Raw genomic sequence first — 24,433 nt, forward strand, 5'->3', positions numbered from 1 at the left:
GGTCTTAAATGTGTGACTTATGTAATAAAATGATAGACTTTGATCATTATAATTATAATCTGATAATTCAGTCAATCTGGAATCCACGTTTTTATTCGTTCTAGAACTGTTAAACTATATTATGACATCCAATAGAAAAAGCACATATTTTACATACTTTAAAAGTCTATAATACAAAACATGCATTTACCTGTTTCCTAGTGCAGAATTTGACTTTGTGTAGTCCTCTAAAATGTCTTTCAGTTTTTGCTCTGACTTTTCCAGCTGTTTTATTCTGAGATTCAACATCTCCACTTCAGCACTGTTTACTGCCCCTTCAGACTCCCTTGCACTCCCTTGCACATCTTCTAAATCCTGGAAAATCCAGGAAGTATCAATTTTTACATTAAGATTCAGAACATCAAATCCTTCATGACTGGGTGCTTTAACACAATAACAAAATTCTTGTCCTCTTTCAGATGAAGGCTCCGTGAGTAAAAATATATATTGTTTAAGTTTCACCACATGTAATGCAATCTGAATGTTTCCTCTTTTCAGACGATGTTTAAGTGCTCGCCTTAACTTCTATGGTGCTCGGATGAACGTCTTTTGTTGATAACGAACACATTTATTATTCATGAGAGAACCACATACATTTCATTCGCCCAAAAGTCATTCAAAATGTATGAAGGAAGTCTCAGTTTACAGCAAAAGAGAACTCCAGACAAGACATTATGAGTCAAATTCATGGAGGAATTATGCATCACACCTGAGACTGAAGTGGACGTATTTTCCTGGTAAACACAGAGGAAGATAACAATATGAAGTACATTTACGGGTTTACAATAGCTCTTCCACTCCTAGCACAACTGTGTCATTCTTTGGATTGTCTGAATGCAGAAAAATAGAAAGTAAGCAGAAGAGGCATTTACTGGTTCAAAAGGCAAACTATGAATATTTATGAGAAACATTCAGAATCTTTAATTGATAGTTAGAAGTGTAAGGGTGAAAATGTATTTCTGCTTTGGTCTTTTATAGAATTATGTCCCAAAGTATTTTCTGAACACAAAATGTTACAACAGATATAAAGCGACTCACACACAACCTGAGAAATACTGGCTAAAGTCTTCTGTCATACAGACCTCTCGTAACGTTAAAAAGTCTCCTCTGCAACAGAAGGAAAACAAGGAAGTCTTGCTTGCAGCTAAAAGCCTACAGAAGAATGGTTTCAAGATGGTATGAGAAGATACATGTAAAAATTCCATTACTTATTAACAGGATTTTATCTCCACATTTCAAGTATATCATTTGGAAAATATATTAATTATTATTTATTTGTATTGTATAGTCGTATTGCCTAGAAGCCAGAGTGTTAATGTGCTAGACATTGTACAAACATACAACAAAGAGATGGCCCCTGCCCTGAAGAGTTTGCGGTCTAAAGAGAACTTGCATTCTAAACCTAGGTCCAAGTCCTGCAAGTAGAATGTGTTTGTTCCTGCACCCACACAGAACCCTGCTGATTTCAGTGGGGCTCCATGCAGGCACAGGGGTTCCCTTACACATTGTAACAAGCAGGATCAGGACTTTAATCTACAAAGACAAATAGTTTATATATTGCTCAAAGTGCGGTTCCACTCTGAAAAATGTTAAAATTTGCACCATGGGTTTCCACATTTACCGCCTCATAATTAGAGTGACCAGATGTCCCGTTTTTAAAGGGACGGTCCTCTATTTCAGCCTTCCTGCAGGTGTCCTGACTTTTTCTTACAAACAGGCAAATTGTCCCATATTTTCTGTCTCCCCCTCATCAGTACTGGTGGGTCCTGCTGCTGGCCAATCCCTACTTGCTAGCCACCCGCCCACCAGCGATGGAGGTGGGTGTGCAAGGCTAGTGGGGGGGGGGGGAGAAGTTGCAGCGTGCAGGGCCAGCCACTCCTCCTGCTGGTGCATCAGCACAGTCCCCACTGTGTGCTGTCTCTCGTCCAGCAGGGCTCTGCCCCCCTGTCCCATTTCCGGCTGGCACTGGCTGCAGGCTGCAAGCTACAGCAGCCGGTGAGTGCGGGCAGGCGCCAGGTAGCATCCGGTTATGTGTCGCCTCTGCTGTCCACCCATCGTCCCTTTACGTGCTCCCCCTCTCGCTGTCCTCTCCCTGCTTTGCCCCTTCACCCCTCCCCTCCAGCCCCGCTGCTCCTCCATATCCTCCTCACCCCCAGCATCCCCCTCCCAGTGCTGTGCAGAGAACCAGACCCTGTTCAGAGTGCTCAGCTCAGCAATAGCCTGGCCAGCAGGCTCCTTCCTTCCCCCAGGGCCTCTGGCTGGGCCAGTACCCTGGGAAAGCCCAAGACTGTCTGGCCCGGAGCAGTAGCCAGGAGGAGCCAAGCCCTGCATGTGCCAAAGCCCTGCACAGCACCGGCAGGGGGAAGCCTCTCCATCCCTCAGCTAAGCCCTGGAGTGACAGGGGGGAAGGAGGGAAGCAATTTGAAGCCTGTTCACACCCTGGCCCTGCAGGCTCCACTGCAGCGCCCCCGGGCAGAGGCTTAGCTCCCTCTTCACCTGCCCCTCCCCTAGGCACCTTCCTCTGCTGAGCCACCTCTCTGGCTGGGTTCACTGAAGCCCCTGTAGTCAGGTTCCCTGGGCCCTGGTGCACAGTGCATCCTTAGGGCTTAACCCCTTCCTGCCCGTGCTGTAGCCGAGGGACAGAAGGCAGCTGGGTTATGTCGCTGGTCAGCAGCAGCCTGGAGGTGTTAGCTGCCTTTCGACACTGTGCAGGCAGGAAGGGACAGTCTGCTTCCAGCCACTGGGGAGCAGGGGTGAGAGATGAGCTCTGCAAAGGCACAGACCAGGTCATCCCTTCCCCGTCCTCCTGCCCTGTGGCTGGAAGCAGCTCCTAGCCCTTCCCTCGCGCACAGTGCCAAAAGGCTGCTGTTGGCCACATTCCGGTGTGAACCCTGGCAGAAATCTGGGGAGGTGGGCATGTGACCCTATGTGTCCCCCATGTTACTTCGGGAAGACATAGCACCAGGTACGGGTCCATTCCAGGGGCCCAGCCAGGCATGGAGGGTGGAGATCACTGGGCAGGGAGAGTTGGGTTGGTCAGTCACCCTCCCTGTGTAAGAGAGGCTTACAGGAGTGGGTGTGCATTACCTCTCCCCGTGTAAACCCTAAAGCCTTAAAGATAAGAAAGTAAATAAAAAGAATCCAGCTACGAGGATTTCTTTTTAACAGGGGCTCAGTCAACTTGATGTTAATCTGAACGTTTGTACTGCATAGTTCTGATTGATTGCCGTTGGACTCGCTTGAATACGAGTAATTTTACCAGGTGTCCCATATTCAGCATAGGGAAATATGGTCACTCTACTCATAATGATTTCCTGCTGAAATTTGCCAGGTTTGTAGTAAAAGGATATTGTTGTTTTTTCCTAATTGCCAGCCCTGCAAAGCCAACCTGGGTTTTGAAAGTCAAGCTGCATTTTTTACTTCATCCTCATCAACAACATTGCTAAAAGTTCTTCAGGCCCTATTACATCCTAATTTACACATTTAATCTTCAGCATAGGCCTATAAGTGACATCTGTGCAACTCCATTGCATTCCATAAGTTTGCATAGGTGTAACTGATAATGGACATATAATAGAAACATATAATAAATGCTGATAATGGACCTATGCACACTAGTGATTTTATATGCATAAATAATTAAGGGCCTTTTAATTTTTTTCCCTTAGTGTCCTGCCATATGTAGCTCAAATGGCAACATGAAAACGATGAGTAAAAGGTTCCTAGTACAGTGTATCATGTATTGTGAAAAGTATTCTACAGATATAAGAGGAGAGGATGGATTGGCCATGATATGAGCATCAATTTAAAAATCTGCATTTGTTTCCATCTACATAATTCCACTAGATGTCCTTGCTAATAAATGAATTTCTATTCATCAATATGAATATAATGAAATCTGATGCAACATATTTAAATAGAAATATCATCATGAACTGTCTAGAACTAGAACGAAGCACCAGTAAGCTTCTAGTACATTCACGACTTGATCCTGTAAAGTGCTGAGTGCTCCGGACCCAATTCAGCAAAGAACGTAAGCAACTCCTTGAACTTTAAGCACCTGAGTCGTTCTGTTAGCTTCAATGGGACTACTTTTGTAATGAAAATTAAGCACATGCTTAAATGCTTTGTTGGATAGGTCCAGAGGGTAATACATTACAGCCATTAATATAACTTGGTATTTTTAAATCACATTAACTCTATGAATTTTGAACATACAACTGTGTGTGCAATTTACACAACCTATTGATCATAAAAATCCAGACAACTCCATTGCATAGTAGGAACAAACTTCAGTGCAAGGCTCATATTTCAAAAGTATTACCAACTCTGTATAAGTATCTGACAGAGAAAGGACTTTCCTTAGTTAATTACACTTCGAATGAGGAGGATTAACCTAACCTGGATTTCTGTGTCTACTAGAAATAGATTTAATAGATTCTAGGTGTACCCCATCCCATTGACATGCTTTGTGAATACATTAGATGTGTGTTCTTTTTTCCCCCTCTAATTTTTTTTAACATGAATTTAGTGTATGTGCATTGCATGTCCTCACGTTAGATCTATCCTGCAAACTGAGGCCATGCAGCACCTCGCAAGGGTGCTAAGTGTGGTTCAAGGTTTTTATCTGCAGGACAATTACAGTACAGGTAACAGTAGAATTACCAGCTTCCAACCCATGTGCTTCACACCTGATCACGGAGAATGCAATGCATTCTTGCCTTCGCATATTTGAATGGGGAGGGAGAGAATCAGATGTCTACACTGATGTAAAACTTGTGTCAAGGAGGCCCAATATATTTTGCACAGGGTTTAATACAACCAGTTCACAAGTGATGGTTACTCTCATTCCTACAAGAGATACCAATTATGAAAGGTTAGTAAGGTGAAAGTAAAAATCCCAGACTTTAAAAACCATGAATCCCATCAGCCCAGCAAAAAGACAAGACAAAATGCCACAAACTCTATAAGGAAAATTCCACCTGTATCAGCAGATTCCATTGCTGCAAAATATAACATCAATTCAAACACAAGAATTAAAAGGTACAAAAACAAACCTGTTCCATACTTTTGCTGCTTTGCAATGAGACCATCTCCTGTCCTTCCAGAGCACTTACTGCTGAACCAAATGCTGAGTGACAGTTTTGTTCTTGTGCTTTTAGTTTTATTTCCAAACTGGTGATAAACAAGCAGAGTTTCGGTTTCTTTTCTATTGGAAATGCACTTTTCAGTTGTGCTCTCCTTGCTTCTTTCCCATCACCTGCTTTAGGTATTGGCTTTCTTCAACAGTCTCAAGTTATATCCTTCCTTTTTAATGCCTACACTTCTTTTTTGCAGTGAAGATGTCTTCGTTCCAAGTTCCATCACTGCACTGCTGAAGTCTTTAATTAGATATGAAATTTCTCTATCGTTTAAAAAGACAAGTTCTCTAAACACTCCATTTTCTATTTGATTCATGCACTCTGTAGGGGGTCAGAATTTTCCAGCCTATTGGATCATGCCTTTGACTTGCTTGATTCTATATAAATTCAATTGTGCTTTTTGTCATTAGAACAAATCATCTTCCTTCTGTTTACCTCCCCACATAAACCAGTTTTTCTTGCATAACAGTGAGTTAGCCTCTTGGAGTCAACATTTCTTCAGCAGCTAATCCTGACTGATATCTTTATTTGAAGTCTATGTTCCTTTTATTTCATAGCCCAACCAATAACTAGGTGGATCCTCCTACTCTGAGCCTTCTAGTCCTCTTTCACATCCAGTATTCAGCTCCCATCATATACCTTTCCCCCAGTTTTTTTTGTCATTATCATTTTCATCCTGCCTCTAAAGTGCTAGAAACTATGAGAACTACCTCTATTTCTTGATATTGTCTTTCCAGATCTGAAATAATGCACTATAATTTATTATCCTTCCTTTGACAATAGGATCTCTGTTGGCGCTCTAATCACTGTCCATCTTTAACAACTTTCCCCATATCTGATTATTTTTAATCTGTAATTTCATTTTGTCTGCTAGTTCAAATGGTCAATGTCAACATTTGTGTTTATCTAACTCTATTGGTTGGGGGTAGTGTCATGTTTACTTCTTTGTGGTCAATGTAATTATACTTTTCCTTTATTTCCCCCAGGAGCCCATTGTGTTTCTCTTTGTAATCCCTTTCAGATATTTCTTTTACCATCATGCTCCTGTACTTGCCTGTTCCTATGTTGAAATTTTAGGTCAATCTCCTCTTCATGCTTTAAGACATAATTGACTGTGGTGTACTGTATGCTCTGCAGAGTCATATGTTGTGCTTTCCTGAGCTTCCATTTCATCTCAAGATCATTCATTCTTCCAATGAAATCCTTCTAAGTGATTGCTTTAATTTTCAAGTGGCATTCAAAGATTTGATTCTCTGATGCAACTCCTATCCTCCCCACAGTTTTACTTAATCCAATGAGTCTAGCTCCTTCTCTTGCTGCGTGTTTACCTCTCTATGTCTCATAGACAACCACTAATTTCTGAGAACTCCACTTCACCTATTGGGTTGCTTTCACTAAACAGTTATTTCCTCTCTTTTCCTATCTGTGTGGTTTCAGAGTCTAATAATTTCGTATGAATTTTACCAGTGTGTTTCTAAATCTCTTTTTCCAATTTTGTACAGTTTTTCCCCCTTCAGATATTTACTATGGCATTTACTGTCAGCATTTAACTTTTATATATATATTTTAAAAAGGAGCTTCTGTAGTTCTTCTGTGAAATACAAACCACCTTTGCTGAAAGCATGCAATATGGAGAAACAAAGGACATGGTATTATAAGGACATGGTATTATAATAAAACTATTTGGTAGATAATAGTTCATAAAGCAGTCAGTAATTGCACTTGATATTTTTTCCCAGTGTTTGATTCTTTTTTGTAAATTCTGTATAGATTTTCTTAGTGTTCATGGTGTGCTGGTCCTTATCTGATTATCAAATCATTCCAGTTTGAAACTATATCTTTACAAAATTCCTAATTTTAATTCAAATATCTTGCCGCTTGAAGTATTATGCAAACTGTTTCATGACAAAAATGCTCCAATTTAAAGCTGCTCAAATAATTATTTTCTGGATTTTGCACATGGATTCAGTTGTTCACTCCATAGGCTCTTTTAATATCCTACAGGACAAAGAGAACATTATAAGTTAAATCTGCTTTATTTAGAAATTTATGTTGGCACCCATCCCAAGCACCCAAACTTCACAACAACTTCTTAAAGGGTGGAGATCTTCCTGTCTTTACAACAGAAAACATGAAAGATTGGCATCACTAATAGATTCCAAACGTCCCTGCTTCTCTTCACCATGAGGTACAAGACTCCAGCTAAAAGTTAGCTGAATGCAGTTCCCTTAATATGACTAAGATCTTCTCTACACACACAAGTCGTATTGCTATACCACAGTAGTTAAAGTGGTACAACTTCCCTACTGCAGATGTGATACTATTACTATACATGTGCTTACATAGCTTATTCCTGTATGGGAAGGGGAATAAGCTATATTGGTATAAGGCATCTTTATACCACTATGACTGCATCCACACTAGGGATTGTACCAGTATAACTATAGCAGTTAAAAACCCTCCGAACTGGCATAATTGTACGTCTACAGAAATTGTGGACAGACCAGGCCTAGAACTATAGCTAGAGCTGGTCAACATTTTATTTTTAATGTTCAAAATTGAAAAAAATGTTTGGTGACTTTTTTTCATACAAAAAACTGGTTTATTACTAGCTTTTTTCTAAATTTTCAAATGGTAATATTTTTTCACAATTTTTTGAAAAAAATTGTTCAGCATTTTCTGACTAGCTTTAACGAAGGCCAGACTAAACAAAATCGGATGAAACTTTGCTAGAGAAAATGATTTGGGGGTTGCTTTTATTCTATACCCCATTCGCACCCACCACCAGCCAAATTAGCTCTGTTTCTTTTGATTTTTAGCAAAACACATTAAAATCTCCTCAGAGTGAGAAAACTCAACTCAAAGAGGCAAGTCACATCTCAACAGACTCTCCACTGCTCCAAACAGTTCCTCTCCACAAGACTTTACTGGGGCAATGGCAGAGGATAAGAATAACTTTTGTCTCAACCACAGTCATAGCACGGGAATATACTTTTATCCATATGATAGGGATTCCACACAGATGCGTTAGCCCCCTTCCTTATTGCTGTATCACTCACAGGTCACGGTAATGTGTGGACACCCACAATGATTAATTAGTTAATTAATGAGGCAAGCAAAAAGCTGGACAACAAAACTACGTGGTAAATACAGAATATTATCCTTTTCTTAGGTATAACATTGCTCAGTACTGGAAAAGTGGCTGGTGTTCAACTTCAGCTTTGATTTTTCATTGGTCTTTTGTTTCACCATCTCAGCAAGACTATTTCACTCGCATCAAACCCACAAATAGTATTGGAATATATTGTGCCCATCAATACCCACCATTATTTTATTGAAGATCAATAAACAGCACAAGGAAAATGTAAAATATACATAGCAGTTCAACATATTGAAGGGCCTGCCCCAACTCCCATTTACAGCAATGAAGAGACAACCACTGATCTTACTGGGAGCCAGTAAGTCCCAAACAGAGTACAAGCCAAAGTGAGATTGAAATTTCATATTCCGTAAAAGTCAATAAACAAAAGTCCCCGTGACCTCAATATGCAGAAGAACGTTCATGGGTTCAAACTTAGATCTCAACATAAATCAAATATGATGGTAATATTTCAGGGATGACCATTTTACTATCATCCCCTCCTCTGCATAGTGATGTGAAAGTCTGGGTATCAAGGGTTTGCCCTGGAGAGGTGCTGATTATCTCCATCTCCCACTGTAGTCAATTTCCATCAGTGGAGTTCACAAAGGAGCCAAATGTAGTAAAAACACCTGCCCTGCTGTCATTTGATTGCAAGCAGTGCTGAGCACTCACAGTTTCCATTAACTTTAAGGGGATTACGGGGTTCTCAGCACCAGTCAGAATAAACAAGAGGGCAGAAGATGTGATTTCTGCATCAGGATCTTTGGAGATCATCAGTGGATATGGATAAGGATTCCAGAATGCTACTAATAGATGCATTTTCACCGGTTTGATAATGAAGCCTCGCAAAAAATCTATCAGACTCCTTTGGAGTCACAAGTCAGCCCTGTTTCCCCTTGCAAAAAGGGAAAAGTAAGCCATCTACAGCTACACATGGAACAAATTACATTCCCGTTCACACTGTTTCAGCTCTGCTGACCAGCGTATTGTGGAGGGGTTGGGGAAAGAGCCAATGCTCAGATTACTGCTGGCTCCATCCCAGCTACCTGAATGGGAAGGGACCTAGCAGCTCTGCGGCCGCTTTCTCCGCTCGCATACAAACTGGTAACACACAGAGAGAAGTAAAGACCTGCCTTGCACCCCTTTCCCTTGTGCAGGTGTATACGGCAGGCCCTGAGTAAATTTGCATTACAACCTTTATAGCACATGGTGAAATTTCATATTGCTTTGCTGAGATGCACACAGGTGATTCTTCTCTAAGCAAAAATGTAAAGGTTGAAATATTTAGGGCATGCATAATGTTAGTTTCAGGCTGAAAAAAGTCTGAGGAAAAGGGAGATAAAGAGTGAACAAATGACCTTTTTTTTAAATTTGTGGACCACCAGTTTTAATCCCTGGGGTTTAGAGTTAGGCACCATACTTAGGCACTTAAATGACAGTGACCTGGTTTTTAGAAGTGCTAAGCTCCAGCAACCCCCCTGGAGTCAATAGGAGCAGCAGGTACTCAGCATCTTTGAAGGCTGTTTTATTTAGGTACCCAAGTCAGAAATTAGGAGCCACATATTAGACATTGGGGGGATTTGATAGCTGCTTTCAATTACCTGAAAGGGGATTCCAAAGAGGATGGATCTAGACTGTTCTCAGTGGTAGCAGATGACAGAACAAGGAGTAATGATCTCAAGTTGCAGTAGGGGAGGTTTAGGTTAGATATTAGGAAAAACTTTTTAACTAGGAGGGTGGTAAAGCCCTGGAATGGGTTACCTAGGGAAGTGGGGGAATCTCCATCCTTAGAGGTTTTTAAGGTCAGGCTTGACAAAGCCCTGGCTGGGAAGATTTAGTTGGGGATTGGTCCTGCTTTGAGCAGGGGGTTGGACTAGATGATCTCCTGAGGTCCCTTCCAACCCTGATATTCTACGATTCTATGATCCTGGTTTGAATGTGTTGGTTGTCGTTTCTCTTCATGTAGGCATTGACACGGCACTCTTCACTGTGGTCTTCATCACCTTGCAAAGAAGAGTCTCAAAATGCAGCAAGATCTAACAGTCAGATATTAAGTACATAAAATATAAAGAATACCAACCACATTTCTTGGCTCAGGCGTGTCATCAAGGCCACACAATGAATGCTAGTGAGAAAAACAAAAAAAGGAACAAAAACTATAAAATAAGATCAAAAGAAAATGAGAAAAAAGAAAAGAAAAAAGATGTAAGATATGTAATAAGGAATTCAGTGACATTATTTTACAGTAGTTAGCTCCAATTGAATTGATATGAAAAGTATATACAGCATTCTGGGATTTTTCTTCTGATCTTACACTGAAAACAGATGGCAATATGTAAAATTCAATACTTGATGGTAACTTTGCAAACTGTAACACCCAAAGATTATGGACTCTAAATTTAAGGAATATGAGTCTAGGCAATGAGACCTGCGCACATGCTTACAGTTAATTATGTTCCTAAGTGCTTTCCTGATTCAGGGCCTAAATAGTCACAGGTACAAATGAATGGAAGCCAAGGTGTAATAAATTAATTATAACAGATGGGTGCAATTTTAAACAGGAAATACCCCTCAGACATAATCTGATGGAATACAAAACAAGTTTTGATATATATTTTTCTCTAGATATATATTTTTCTGGAGTCTCTTCCTTGTTGAGTAGGGAGGCTGGCATTCCACAACATTGTTGTGCATAATATTAAGGAAGGAGACAGATTGGCTGAAGAACCCAAAGTGCAAAAATGCTAAATTACAAAAACAGAAAGTCAAGTGCCAAGGAAACCTACCCACAACCATAGACTTCAGGAATAAATTACTACTGTGTCAAAAATGTACCACTTCACTTGACAGCAAATTAATTATGCTCAGTGTCATCTGCATGCACAAATCACACTGCATTCACTGACATGATAAATTTCCAGTAGAATAATGAACTAGAATTGATGCCATTCATTGATTCACTGGCTGCTTGACCTTCTCTGGGTGCAGTCAAATGTGGAATTTAGTAAGTCAGTAGCCCACAGGAAGAAGTCTAAATACAGCTTAGGGCACACACACATGCACAAACATCAAAGATTGTTAGAAATGCTATACCAATGTTATATCTCAGGGGTGGGCAAACTTTTTGGCCTGAGGGCCACATCAGGGTGCGAAACTGTATGGAGAGCCAGGTAGGGAAGGCTGTGCCCCCCAAACAGTCTGGCCCCCGCCTCCTATCTGCCCCCACCCACTTCCCACCCCCTGACTGCGCACCTCAGAACCCCCAACCCATCCAACCCCCCCTCCCCGCTCCTTGTCCCCTGACCGCCCCCTCCCAGCACCCCCTGCCCTTAACCGCCCCCCCAGGACCCCATCCCCATCTAACCCCCCCCAACCCCATTCCCTGACCCCTATTCACATCCCCGCCCCCTGACGGGCCCCCTGGGACCCCACCCCCTATCCAACACCCCTGCTCCCTGTCCCCGGACTGCCCCGACCCCTATCCACACCCCCGCCCCCTGATAGGTTCCCCGGACTCCCACACCCTATCCAAACCCCCTTTTCCCCAACCTCCCCCCCCCAGAACGTCTGCCCCATCCAACCATCCCCCACCCTCTTATAATGCCGCTCAGAGCAGCAGCAGCTCGCAGCTCCGCGGTCCGTGATGCGGCACAACTATGGAGGAGAGGGGACAGCAGGGGAGGGGCCGGGGGCTAGCCTCCCCGGCCGGGAGCTCTGGGACCGGGCAGGACGGTCCCGTGGGCCGGATGTGGCCCACGGGCCATAGTTTGCCCACCTCTGTTATATCTGAAAGTAGTCACAGAAGCAGTGTCCAGCAACAGAAGCTGGAGATCACAAAAATAATTCTGTAGGGAAGAGTGGGCAATCACTGGCAGTAACAATGCCAGTTTATGCCAGATAGAGGGAAGTCCCCCAAAGAAGATGGCTCTCAGTTGGGTAATTTCCTGCTATAGTAGTACAATATGGGAACATAAATACATGTAACCTGCGACCAACATTCTGCGGAGTGAATGTGGTTAAGCTTTTTCTCTGTAACCTCTTTTGATACTTCCCTTCATTCACTGTCTTGGCGAGTCAGCACAGGAAATATTGACAACATCCATCTAAAAAATAGCAATCTCCCTCTTACATCTGTTTTATGAACTATAATTATTTTGTGCCCATGGATTAATAAAATATATTTTTGTCATAATTCATCTCTTCATATTAAATATTAACATCAAGCTCATTCTAATATTGTGGAATGACCTTGGAGTAGATACTATGGAAAAGTCAACACGGGGGAATAGGTCCAATATAGTGATAGCTGAGATACCACAGTGTTACTTCTGTACTTAGGTTAGATGTTAACTATGTTGTCTCGGACATCACTGATTAGTAACTATTGGCAAATACTTTCTTTTCAATGGCGATCAAAACCACTTGAGAAAAGCATCCCCTGCCCACCTAGAGAAGAACAAAGCGAGGAATACAGAGAAAGAGCACCACTCCAGGCACTGATAGGAGGCCCCATCCTTTCTCTTAAGGAAGCTTGTTAAAACCAACCCAGGGTTGAGTCCTGGTAATTCAAGGAGGAGTCACGGTACCACTACAGATGAATGACTAAATGAAAGTGGCACCTCACTCCTCTAAGTTTGACTGCTCAGTTTAATCTCTGCAAAAGAGCTAAGTGTTTGCTTTTCTAAAGGATTTGTGTATATAGCACAAATGCATTTTTATAGACCTTACTTATCTCAAAGCCCCTTTTATTACAGGTGGTACTGGTGTCACTGCCTATTATTAAGGTTCTCCAACACTTACCATTATAAGACCCTGTTTTCTGTTGCTTACAATTTTGTTAAACTGTAATAATTTGAGTTGAAGTTCTCCATGCCAGTTGTCTATCTCAGGGAAAATGGGGTTTTTTTGGAAAATGTCAGCCAAAATGGTTGCCAAAAATAAGGGTAGGGGGAAATACATGGTTTTGCCCATGTTGTAAAAATTTGAGAACTTTTCTTTTGAATGCTCTAGCACCGCCATGTTTCAGAGGAGGGACTTGACATTTGGCAAATCAAACCATAGAATTGCAAGTTGGGCACCCAGAAAATGAGGAATAGACACTAAGTATCCACCTCTGAAAAGTCTGGTTTAAATGACTTGCCCAGCATCACATAGGAACTCTGTGGCAGAGGCAGGGATAGAATCCAATTCTCCAAGGCAGCATTCAACTGCCTTCACCATGAAACCATCCTTTCTCTTCCTGTACATGTGCGCCTCATTCACTAAACCCCTTGCATTTTCTAAAACAAATGAGGCAGGAGTCCTCAGGGACAACAGCCTCCTTTACTATGTACCCCTGATTCATCACCAGTGCAGGTCCATTCTGTATACTGAGTGAGGATGGAGTTCTGTGGGAAAAATAGCTGTGATTATGTAATTAGAGACTGTATTGTAATGAATACCCACAAGGGGGCCTAATTAAGGTTGCAAATGCTATCTTAAGTCTGGTGCTTCCTAACTTTTGCTTGTCTTTGCAACTTTAATAATTCTAGTAACATAATTGTGTGTGTTTGTGTAATCCAAATAGTGTCATGTCCCGTGAGCTGGGAACCTGACCATGTTTCAGCCAATAGGGTGTGTCAGATAAGCAAGGTTTGGCAAAGGGACTCTCACTTAGCTTCTCCAAGTCCAGCTGGCCCAGCAAGCCTCAAGTGATTTAGCCCTGGGTTTCTCAGGTGATTTAACTGAGAGCCAGTGCTTAAAGTACCTCAACACTCCATCTTCCTGCTGAGTCCTCCAGAACTAGTTGTCTACAATCAGGGAAACTAGGAGGCATTGAAGCCTGCAGTCCTGAGACCCCATGTGTCTGGAGACCCCACTGACACAAAGCTTTTCGATTGTCATCTGAGACCATATGAACTTCTTCAAAGCATGGCAGCGTTTGAACCTAGGGTATCGATTTGGGACATCTCTACTCCTAAGCAAGGAACATACCCTACCTCCAACAGTCATCCCATATAATATGAAGTCTGCTCCTTTCCCATTCTCCTTTAACTATCTGCGTCTAAAACAATTTGAGCAATTGTTCATACCCAGGTTACCCTGATGTTAAGATGACTCCAGTGTTGCCAAATTTAAACCTGTTGTCTAGTTTTCTGCCTGTAAATCTGTGCACTTCTTTTATCTGGGCTACCCCCACCCCCACAATTCCTCCTACTTTACATCTTTTTTCAGACCCTTCTACTTCCTTTCTAAATCTGATGTACAGCCAAAAACAAGGTAGCAAAATAATAACTGTGTGCAGATTAGAAAAAGTTAATATTCACATGTTCTTTTAGTTTAAATAGTGCATTGGATATGGAGAGAATAGGCCGCATGAACCACGGAGGGCCAAATTCTGCTATCCATAAAGTAAGGAGGAAGAACAGTTTTGTGCTATAGGACTATGACTAAAGACAACTGGTTGTATTCTCAGCTTTGCCACAGTTTTCTTTTGTAAACTTGGGGAAATCAATTAGGGTGTGAATCTATAGGACCCTATGACTTCAGTGGAAGTCTTGGGCATATAGTAACCTGGTTTAAGAATTAGGACCTCAATCTCTCGAGGCCCAGTTTTCAAATTTGGGAGCCTAAAGTTAGGCACCTGAATATCCACTTTACAATACAGGTTTTTTAGTGCTTAAATATAGATTTGGTTTCCTTATTTTGGGCACTCACATTTGGAAACAGGCCTACAATGCCATATGATGGTGATAAGACGATTTCCCTACCTAACAGGTATGGTCTGAGTCATTCAAGTTTATGCCTCACTGAGCCACTCAGACTAAAGGTCCCCTGAAGCCAATGAGGCGGGGGGTTGCTCAGGTGTCTGGAATTTCCCCAGAAAATATTTATGATAATTGACTATTTCTTAAATCTAAATTAAAGGACATTCATATATTAGTCCATGTTAGTCAGATTTTTTTTTTCAAAACCCAGTTAGTGAAAACGTAATCAATGGGTATTCTGACCTGGGTTTCTCTCAATATGTAATGACGCAAAAGGTTTATACTCAAACCCCAAAGTGCATGGCAATTCTTTGTTAATTTGAAAGTTTCTTTGAAATCTGAGTAAGAAAAGTTTACATGTTAATGTAGGTAATCCAGATCTAGTGACAGCACATGGCATTGCACTTCCACGGTGCACTGGGGCTTCCTGAAAGCAGCTGCAGAAAACTGTAATTGAAAAGGAAGTGGGGTTAAAAAAATGATGAGCTGTTTCCAAACTTAGATCTTTCATGCCTAGAAATTATACCTCTGGCATTTGAGGACAAAAGCTGTGAGATTAGAAGGCCACATTATAGGACAAAACTCAGGTATGACTATTGCTCAGCGCATTTACCTTTTCCTCTATTTCTTTGAGTTGCCGCTTTTGAAGTTCTATTTTATCTTCTAGCTCTCGAATCCGCTACAACAAACAGGCAAAATAGAACGTAAAATGTTTGTAAAAACCAATATTTATCCAGGAAAACGCAACTTTTAAAAACCATGGATGAAAAGATACTCATTAATGCGTTCAGGAGTTTTATACACACAAAATACCGTGCACAGTTTAGGCCAGATACTCATCTGGAGTATATCAGCGTAGCGCCATTTAAATCTTTGTCTCATTGACTTCAATGACATTACAGTGATTTACCACAGAAGTGGATCTGGCCCATTCTGTTTATTAGCAGAAACACTCAAGTCTTAGAATATGGGCTTTCCCCATCACCATATTGCCAGTTACATACAGACAAAGGGAAAGATTGGTACCAAAATCTTGTGGCTAAGAGTGAAATGACCTTTTCCAGGATTATTGGAGGGTTTTCACTTACCCAGCTAATTTCTAGTGGATAATATTTTACTTCACTTTAATGCCCTTTCTCTCTTTTCTTTACAACATAGCTATTCTTTTGGGGATACTCATGTGATATCAGTAGAAGATGCTAGCAGATCTGGGCCTACAGTCATTCCTCATAGAGCCTGAGAGGATCATCTTGACAATGCTCTGAGGAACCTGCCTGAGCAGGAATCCTGAGAAAAGTTCATCCTATGTAAGGACCAGTTCCAACTCCCACCAAAATCAGTGGAGAGGTTCAATGGGAGTTAAATTGGGCTATAAATGAGGGTGCAGTTCTTCCTACTTTTAAATAGGCTTCAAAGAATTAGATTTTTGTTGGTAAACGTCAATTTCACTGTACACACACACAAACTGGCATAGATAATAATCAAAATGTATAGATAGCCAGAGTAAGACAAATGCTGCTTGGGAACTTATTAGAGTTTGATTTAAGTATATTTACTTTGTATATTTTGAGAGTTGATTATGACCATTTGTGTTTTTAATGGTTATAAAAGCTTTAATTTCCTGAATCTCAGCATCTACTGTCATTAAATAGTTATTGTCTTCCCCCCACTCCCCGATAATTTCCCATAATGGTGAAAATTTAAATGGATGAAAATTTTAAAAGTGCTTACAAATAAACATTGACATGATTCTTTAAAATTATTAAAAATTAAAATATAAATTCTGCCATCCCTACCATTAAGAATTATCTCACACTTTGTTTCCAGAAAGGGTTCCTAAAATGACAAGTGTTGGCTCTACATTTCCTACCTTCCTTCAGTCCTTTTTTCTCCTGTATATAAATCACATCCCTTCATTTCCTTTTATGTATTTCTAGGCCTTCTAGAGTGGGTATTTTATTATGTTTTTAGTATACTGTGTTTGTCTTAATTACAGGTACTTTGCTCTGAGTGCTTTGCTTGTGGGGTCCTATATAAATAACATTAAATTTAATCAGTCTTGTTGCCCAACCACCTAGCATTGTTCAATCCTTCTGAAATTTCTCACAATCCTCTCTAGCCTTTATTAATCTCATATGACATAAAATAATTGAACCTTTTTCCACCTCACTATCCACCCTTTCTTCTAGCTCAGTGGTAAATATAACAAAGAACACTGGTCCTAGCATGGAATCTTGGAGCAGGTTTGAAAATGTTGTCCTTGGGCTAAGGAAGAGTTGAAAAACAACCACAGCTTTCTTCGCTCTGACTGATTCATCAGAAAAGGGACTTAAACTGAACTTTATTAACACAAAGAAGATTCAAAAACAAGATCAAAAGCAACTCAAAACATTGGTTTCAACCACCAGAGGCCTTTCTAGCTTTCAGCAAGTCGGGCAGGAAGAGCACAAGCCCTTCCTTCTCCTTTTACTTTTATAGCCCATCCCAGATCACCTATGTGGTAAGCAGAGAACTGGGCTCTCCTAATAACCCCTGAAAATTTGGGACTCAGGGAGTAACTTTATATCTTGTCACATGTAGAGAAACTTCTCCTCAGCCTCTTCTATAGCTAAATTTGGTTTTGCGAACATAGATCTGAAGGCCAGAAAGGATAATTATGGTAATTTTGCATAATACAGATCCTAGAACCTCATCCAATAACTTCTGCCTCAAGTTCATAACTTCTGTTTGCACTAGAGCAGGTGTTTTAGAAAGATATCCAGCCTTGATTTAAACAGTTTGAATGATGGAGAATGCACCACACATCCCTAGGTACATGCAACAGTCCCAGGGAAGAAACAAGTATAATGAGAATACAGAATTGTCTTGAGAATCACAGAAAGATGGAGTTATACATTTCAAATCCAGAGACAATGCTCCAAACTTTAGGTGTTTTCACATCTTGGCCCATCTCTATTTAGTTTTACTTTAACATGCCACTTTGCACACAGATATTTCATGGAGACGTGGTCAGGTACAGCTTCTACAGTTTCACAGTGTTGTACGTTTCTGTATCAATACTGGTTTTGAATGACATGTGATTGAAATATAGTCAACCAAAATTCCTGTTGTATCATGCTGAGCCACAGAGACACAGATGGATGTTCAGAGTTATTCCCAAAATAATTAATACAAATATAAAAACCAGATTGCTGTCATGTGAAAGTGGCATGTGTACCTTTGACAACGGTAATAAATGCCCAGAGCAGAGCTGAATTAATTTCACTCATCCCCGTTAGATCTGGATTAATAAATGCTTTATCTATGCCTCAATTGAGACATATCAAGCTATCAGATGATCGTTTTTCTATATATTGCAGGGATTTTGCTGTCACCATAAGCAGCCCATGTGATGAGAAACAGCAAATGTAATCACCTTTGAGATTATGAATACACGATAATGTTTCCCTTCATATTATTTTAAATTATGTTTTGTTGATTGCCACTTACAACCATATCCCAAGTTTGAGTGACAGACTGTTTAATTCCCTGCACTGCCCATCTGTCGTCTTTGTGATAGAATTTGACCATGCTGAGATAACTGGGGGTGGGGGGCTGGAGGGGGGGGAAGAAATACCCTTTTGTCTCTCAAGAACTATCACGTGCACTCTTTTTTAATATATCCTTCAAACCTGTCTCTTACGGATATGTCAGAACTTTAAAAGAACACCTTATTGACCCAATGTTTTTCTAATCTTAAGAGGGAAACCCCAAGCACTGTAGCAAATGCTTTATATAAAAGAACATTTTTATTAGGACTGATCAGAATTTTTCAAATTTTGACAAAATTTCAATATGGGGAGAAAAATCAGGGCAATTTTTGACTAAAGATTTATGAAGCTTTCTCCCTGGTTTTTAACCAGCTATAGTCCTGATCAAATTTTTTCTAATTAAATTACCCTCTTCTATCATTTTTAAGTTGCATAACAAATAAGTAATATGATGGAGCTAAACAACAACCAGCTCATGTTCTACTATTCAGTGTAATCACCTCCAGTTAAAATACTGAATTTCTCTTTTAGACTTTTTACTTGTGTTGTGTGCCTTTACTTGCACTTGGTGTGTTTGCTAAGCACGTTAACATTAAGAGTGAATCAGCATAATATATAAAGCGTGACAAAAGAAAAGATGATGGTTTGAATGTGATAGGAGTTAAGTTAAGGTTCAACACAGAATGGACAATTGTCCAGTGCCCAAAAGGTATATTGAGCTGTAGCTTGTGCCTCTGTGGGACTGATTGCTTGCATGTGTATTCAATTTTTTTAAATACAGGCAAAAGCCTTAGAGAAAAGAGAGTTTCTTCCCAAGACAATGACTTTGTCCCAGAAAGGGCTCATGAGGACTGTTCAATTTATGTTGTGCACATGGATAGGTATGATTCTCTTTTCTGATTGGGCAAGGGGGAGCTCTTTTGGTCATCTTCTAGTTGGACTGGTCATATGACAACTCTGCCAGCCCAGGGTTCCCAATGAACTGATCCAGAATATGGTTATTAATAACAACATACTGCATTTTTCTATTGTAAAAGTGCACACTATCAAGCTGCTGTAGCTGCAGTTTGTATTGTAGAGGCTTTGTAGTCTATTGATTAAAGCATGGAGCAGCTGTTTAAAATGTTGTTGTGAGTTCTAATTCTACCACTCGACCACTCTGTGACTTTGGGCAAGCTGTTTATCCTCTCTGAGTCTTTGCATTTCCCACTGTAAAGAAAGAATAATAATAATGTCCTACCTGAAAGTGGTATTGTGAAGATTAGTCCATCTTCATTTGTACAGCAGTTTCACAGTGTGAACTGTTAGGTGATCTGATCTGTTCTCTTTCAGTGCAAGGATGTTCTCTGCAGAACACTGAAGATCAACTGTGACAACTACTCTTTTAAAAAGCATACTGTGCATAAGGGAGGAATATATCCACAAATCACACTTGTATGCTTTTGGAATATTCAAACAGCATACCAGCTTCAGTAGAGCTTCAGTGTTCTGAATTCACTCCCAATTTCACAGTACTTGTTTAAAAGCCTGCAAATTAATTCTAATTGGTTTGCATTTTCAAAAGTCTGAAATCTGGCATCAAACCATATAGGACTATTCTACTGCTAACTCATGCCTTAGAGCAGAAGATGATGACCAGCTGAGACAGAAAGATGTTTCCTATCATTATATAATATTATAAAATTTTATAACAGTTGTATTAATAAAGAACCTACTCAAGCCTATGTCCTAGCCTAGGCTCTTGGGACACTGAGCAAACAGTTACATTGTAGTGCATTTTCATACAACAGAAGAACAAAATATTAAAGAACCAAACTAGGAAAGCAGGAACATCGACAAAAGATGTGTTGTCTAACATAGAACAGCAGCAATTGAGAAGAAAAATGTGTCTAATAAATTTAAGATTATTAAGAATCACACAAAGGAGCTACTGTAGGCAAACAAAGAGCCACAGTCAACACAAAACGGCATAATGGGTATGTAACCCTTAAAGAGAGGTGAGCAAACATCAGTAACAACAAGGTCAGTGCAGATTCTTAACATGATTTTCCTGCATTTAGAACAAGATTTAAGGTCTGCAAAAAAAATCGATTCGCTGATTTTATTGCTGTAGAAATGGGATCATCATCAAACAGGACTCAGTAACTAATATCACTATTGGTAAGATTGTGAATAGGCTCCTCTAATCATTCTATCCACATGATCATTCCAGCCAAACGTATATCATCAATTATCACACATTCGCAATTATCTTTGAAAAGTCATGGAAAACAGGAGAGATTCCAGAGGACTGGTAAAGGGCACATATAGTGCCCATCTATGAAAAGGGAAATAAAGACAACCCAGGCAATTACAGACCAGTCAGCTTAACTTCAGTATCTGGAAAGATAATCGAGCAAATAATTAAGCAAGCAATTTGCAAACATCTAGAAGATAATAAGGTGATAAGTAACAGTCCAGTCAGCATGGATTTGTCAAGAACAAATCATGTCTAACCAACCTAATAGCGTTCTTTGACAGGGTAACAAGTCTGGTGGGGGGGGGGCGGAGGGGTAGATGTGGGCTATCTTGACTTTAGTAAGGCTTTTGGTACTGTCTTTCATGACTTTCTCATTAACAAACTAGGGAAATACAACCTCGATGCAGGGGTGCTGGAACAATTTTTATAATGGGGGTGCTGAGAGCCATTGAACCAAATTGTAAACCCTATATATAACTGACACCATTTCAAGTCCGGGCATCACCCCCCACAGCCGTAGTTCCAGCAACTATGCCTAAATGGAGCTGCTATAAGGTGGGTGAAAAACTGATTGGAAAACCATTCCCAGACAGTAGTTATCAGTGGTTCAGAGTCAAGCTGGGAGGGCATATCAAGTGGGGTCCCTCAGGGATCAGTTCTGGGTCCAGTTCGGTTCAATATCTTCATCAATGATTTTGATAAAGGTATAGGGTACACTTATAAAGTTGATGGACAATACTAAGCTGGGAGGGGTTGCAAGTGCTTTCGAGGTTGAGATTAAAATGCAAAATGATCCGGACAAACTGGAGAATTGGTCTCAAGAAAATAGGATGAAATTCAATAACGACAAATGCAAAGTACTCCACTCAGGAAGGAACAATCCATTGCACGCATACAAAATGGGAAATGACTGCCTAAGAAGGAGTACTGCAGAAAGGGATATGGGGGTCATAGCTGATCACTAGCTAAATATGAGTCAACAACGCTGTTGCAAAAAAAGCAAACATCATTAGCAGGAGTGTTGTAAGCAAGACACAAGAAGTAATTCTTCTGCTCTACTCCACACTGATTAGGCCTCAGCTGGAGTATTGTGTCCAGTTCTGGGTGCCACATTTCAGGAAAAGATGTGGACAGATTGGAGAAAGTCCAGAGAAGAGAAACAAAAATGATTAAAGGTTAAAGATTAAAGAAAACACGACCGATGAGGGAAGATTGAAAAAACTGGATTTGTTTAGTCTGGAGAAGAGAAGACTGAGAGGGGACATGATAAGAGTTTTCAAGTACATAAAAGGTTATTACAAGGAGAAGGGAAAAAAGTTATTCTCCTTAACCTTTGAGGATAGGACAAGAAGCAATGGGCTTCAATTGCAGCAAGGGCAGTTTGGGTTGGACATTAGGAAACACTTCCTGTCAGGGTGGTTAAACGCTGGAATAAATTGCCTAGGAAGATTGTGGAATCTCCATCACTGGAGATTTTTAAGAGCAGGTTAGACAAACACCTGACAGGAATGGCCCTGTTAATACTTAGTCTTTCCATGAGTGCAGGGGACTGGACTAGATGACCTCTTGAGGTCCCTTCCAGTCCTATGAGTCTATGATTCTATATCCTATGCAATCCCACAGGTCACCTAAGTGGTGCAAAGGGCCTTGCACTGGCCTTCTACATCAGAGGGAACATCACTTGAGTTGACCATCTATCTTGGACTGGGAAAAACATCTCCTGCCAGTTCTGAGCAGATGCTGACTGTAAACTAAACACTACAGAATTTGAATGAAGTTAAATTAAGGTTTGTTATGTATGGCACCACGTAGTGGTGTAACAGTGTAATATAGTTTAGCATTTCATTACAAAGCATCTGTGCTAAGAACGTATTGCTGTTCTAATCTCAGAATCACCCAGCAGATGTCTCTGCAGGTCAAGCTATGACCAGAATTGCAAAGTACAATTAAACAAATCATTAAAAATAAGTATTAAAAATGAAATTTGTTTAACTGATTTGATAGCTGTAAAGTCAAATGCTTCAGCATTAAAATATTTACTTATTACTGGGCTTAGTTAAGAGTTTTATATATATAATTCTTATGCAACATTTAGATTACATACACAAGCAAACTAGATGGCACTCAGATACTAGAGTATGTGGGCACCATAGAAATGCCATAGATTAGATGAGAGAGACACAAAAAAGGCATATAGAATTTAAGTCAGGCAGATAGGAGTTTTCAATACCATAGATGTTTAGAGAAAATTAAAAGGGCCCATTATTGAATGACTGTTAAAGAACTTGTTACATCTACACTGATTTATGACTTTACTTAAATGAACAGAGCATTCAACTGGCAATTTATTATTGATCATTGTCTTCAGATTTTTTAAAGATACAGAGAGGTGCAACAATCACAGCTGACTAAAGTCTCTAATGGACTGAGACAAAACCCCAGATCTCAACATTCTCTGAAATCTGGTCAGAATTTGGAACTAACTTTAGGCCAGATCATGTCCATTGCTCTGGCAGTGCAAAAGGCTGTAAAACTACCATACCAGGGGGAATCTTCCAGTGTGGCAGAATCCTCAGATGCGGTAAAGCCAACATAGGTGTGTCTATGCCCACTTCTGCCATTTTTCTTATCCCCAGGAAGGGGAGCATGTCTGGCTGGTAATGCCACTTGAAGGGCAATTACTAATAGACCTAGGTTAGAGGAGCCCTGAGACTGGCTCCAGCAGCTTTGAAGAGAATATAAAAAATGTGTAGCCCAATACTACAAATTGTTGGTATTTATTACCAAATGATCCTTTGGTAATCCTCCTGGGGCTGCCTAATGGAAATGGTCACACAAACAGAAATGAAGAACTGACATCTCGTTTGCTAGCGGCTGCTAGGCTACTGATAGCCTCTCATTGGAAGAAGAAAAATAGTCCAAAACTAGAGGAATTTTTTGAAAAAATATGACAGGTTGTAGTTTTTGGAAAACCAATGTACCAATTGTGTACCCAGCAAAACAGACTGAGCACAAATAGATACTTAGATAATGGCTACCATTTATTCAGCACTCAGATAAAGTACATTCACCTTCAAAAAAACCCCAGCACACCTGTCCAATTTTTTGAACACTAGCATTTGATACCCTTGCATGCTGTGATGAATGTGTATAATCAGAAGTTTTGCACAATTTAATAAAATGACCAGAAACAACATGATAGCTAGTGTAAAGAAGCTGGCTCTGCCATCAACCTGTTAAACAGAATACAGAGGATTATATTTCTGTATAATTTTCTCTAAAAAAAGCTCCCTTTTGTGATTATCATAATTTTGTCTGTGATATTTACATGACAAGCATTTGTAAACCTGTTAAAACTTTCTAAATAAATAAATAGATTTTAAGAATGCTACATTTAGTTCCAGAAGCAAAGTGCAGTCCTATAGCGGACATCCCCTAAACCGCAATTAACTGATCAGCGGGCTTTAAATGAAAATGTCATTACCAAATACTGGGATATAATATTTTAAGTACTTCCAGATTCAGGGAGAAAGGCTCAACAACACTGACTATGGTTTAAAATATTGCATAAAAGGCAATGGATCCCAAGCAGATTG

General features: G+C 40.2%; 1 protein-coding gene across 5 annotated transcripts in view; it reads right to left on the minus strand.

The window, feature by feature from the left end:
• Positions 1-290: 290 nt before the first annotated feature.
• JAKMIP1 (janus kinase and microtubule interacting protein 1) overlaps positions 291-24,433 on the minus strand; it is a 257,995-nt gene continuing 233,852 nt past the window's right edge. For 3 of the 5 annotated variants that reach the window (XM_074951703.1, XM_074951705.1, XM_074951704.1), the window contains 4 exons: positions 15,682-15,747; positions 10,403-10,447; positions 5,097-7,178; positions 291-773 (listed from right to left, as the gene is read on the minus strand). In XM_074951703.1, coding sequence (XP_074807804.1) covers positions 7,146-7,178; positions 10,403-10,447; positions 15,682-15,747 — 144 coding nt within the window. In that variant the 3' untranslated portion in view covers positions 291-773; positions 5,097-7,145. Of the gene's footprint in view, positions 774-838; positions 870-5,096; positions 7,179-10,402; positions 10,479-15,681; positions 15,748-24,433 lie in introns of those variants that run through there. The other 2 variants (XM_074951707.1, XM_074951706.1) reach the window with 2 other exon arrangements.

Source organism: Natator depressus, chromosome 4, assembly GCF_965152275.1.
Source record: "Natator depressus isolate rNatDep1 chromosome 4, rNatDep2.hap1, whole genome shotgun sequence".
NCBI lineage: Eukaryota > Metazoa > Chordata > Testudines > Cheloniidae > Natator > Natator depressus.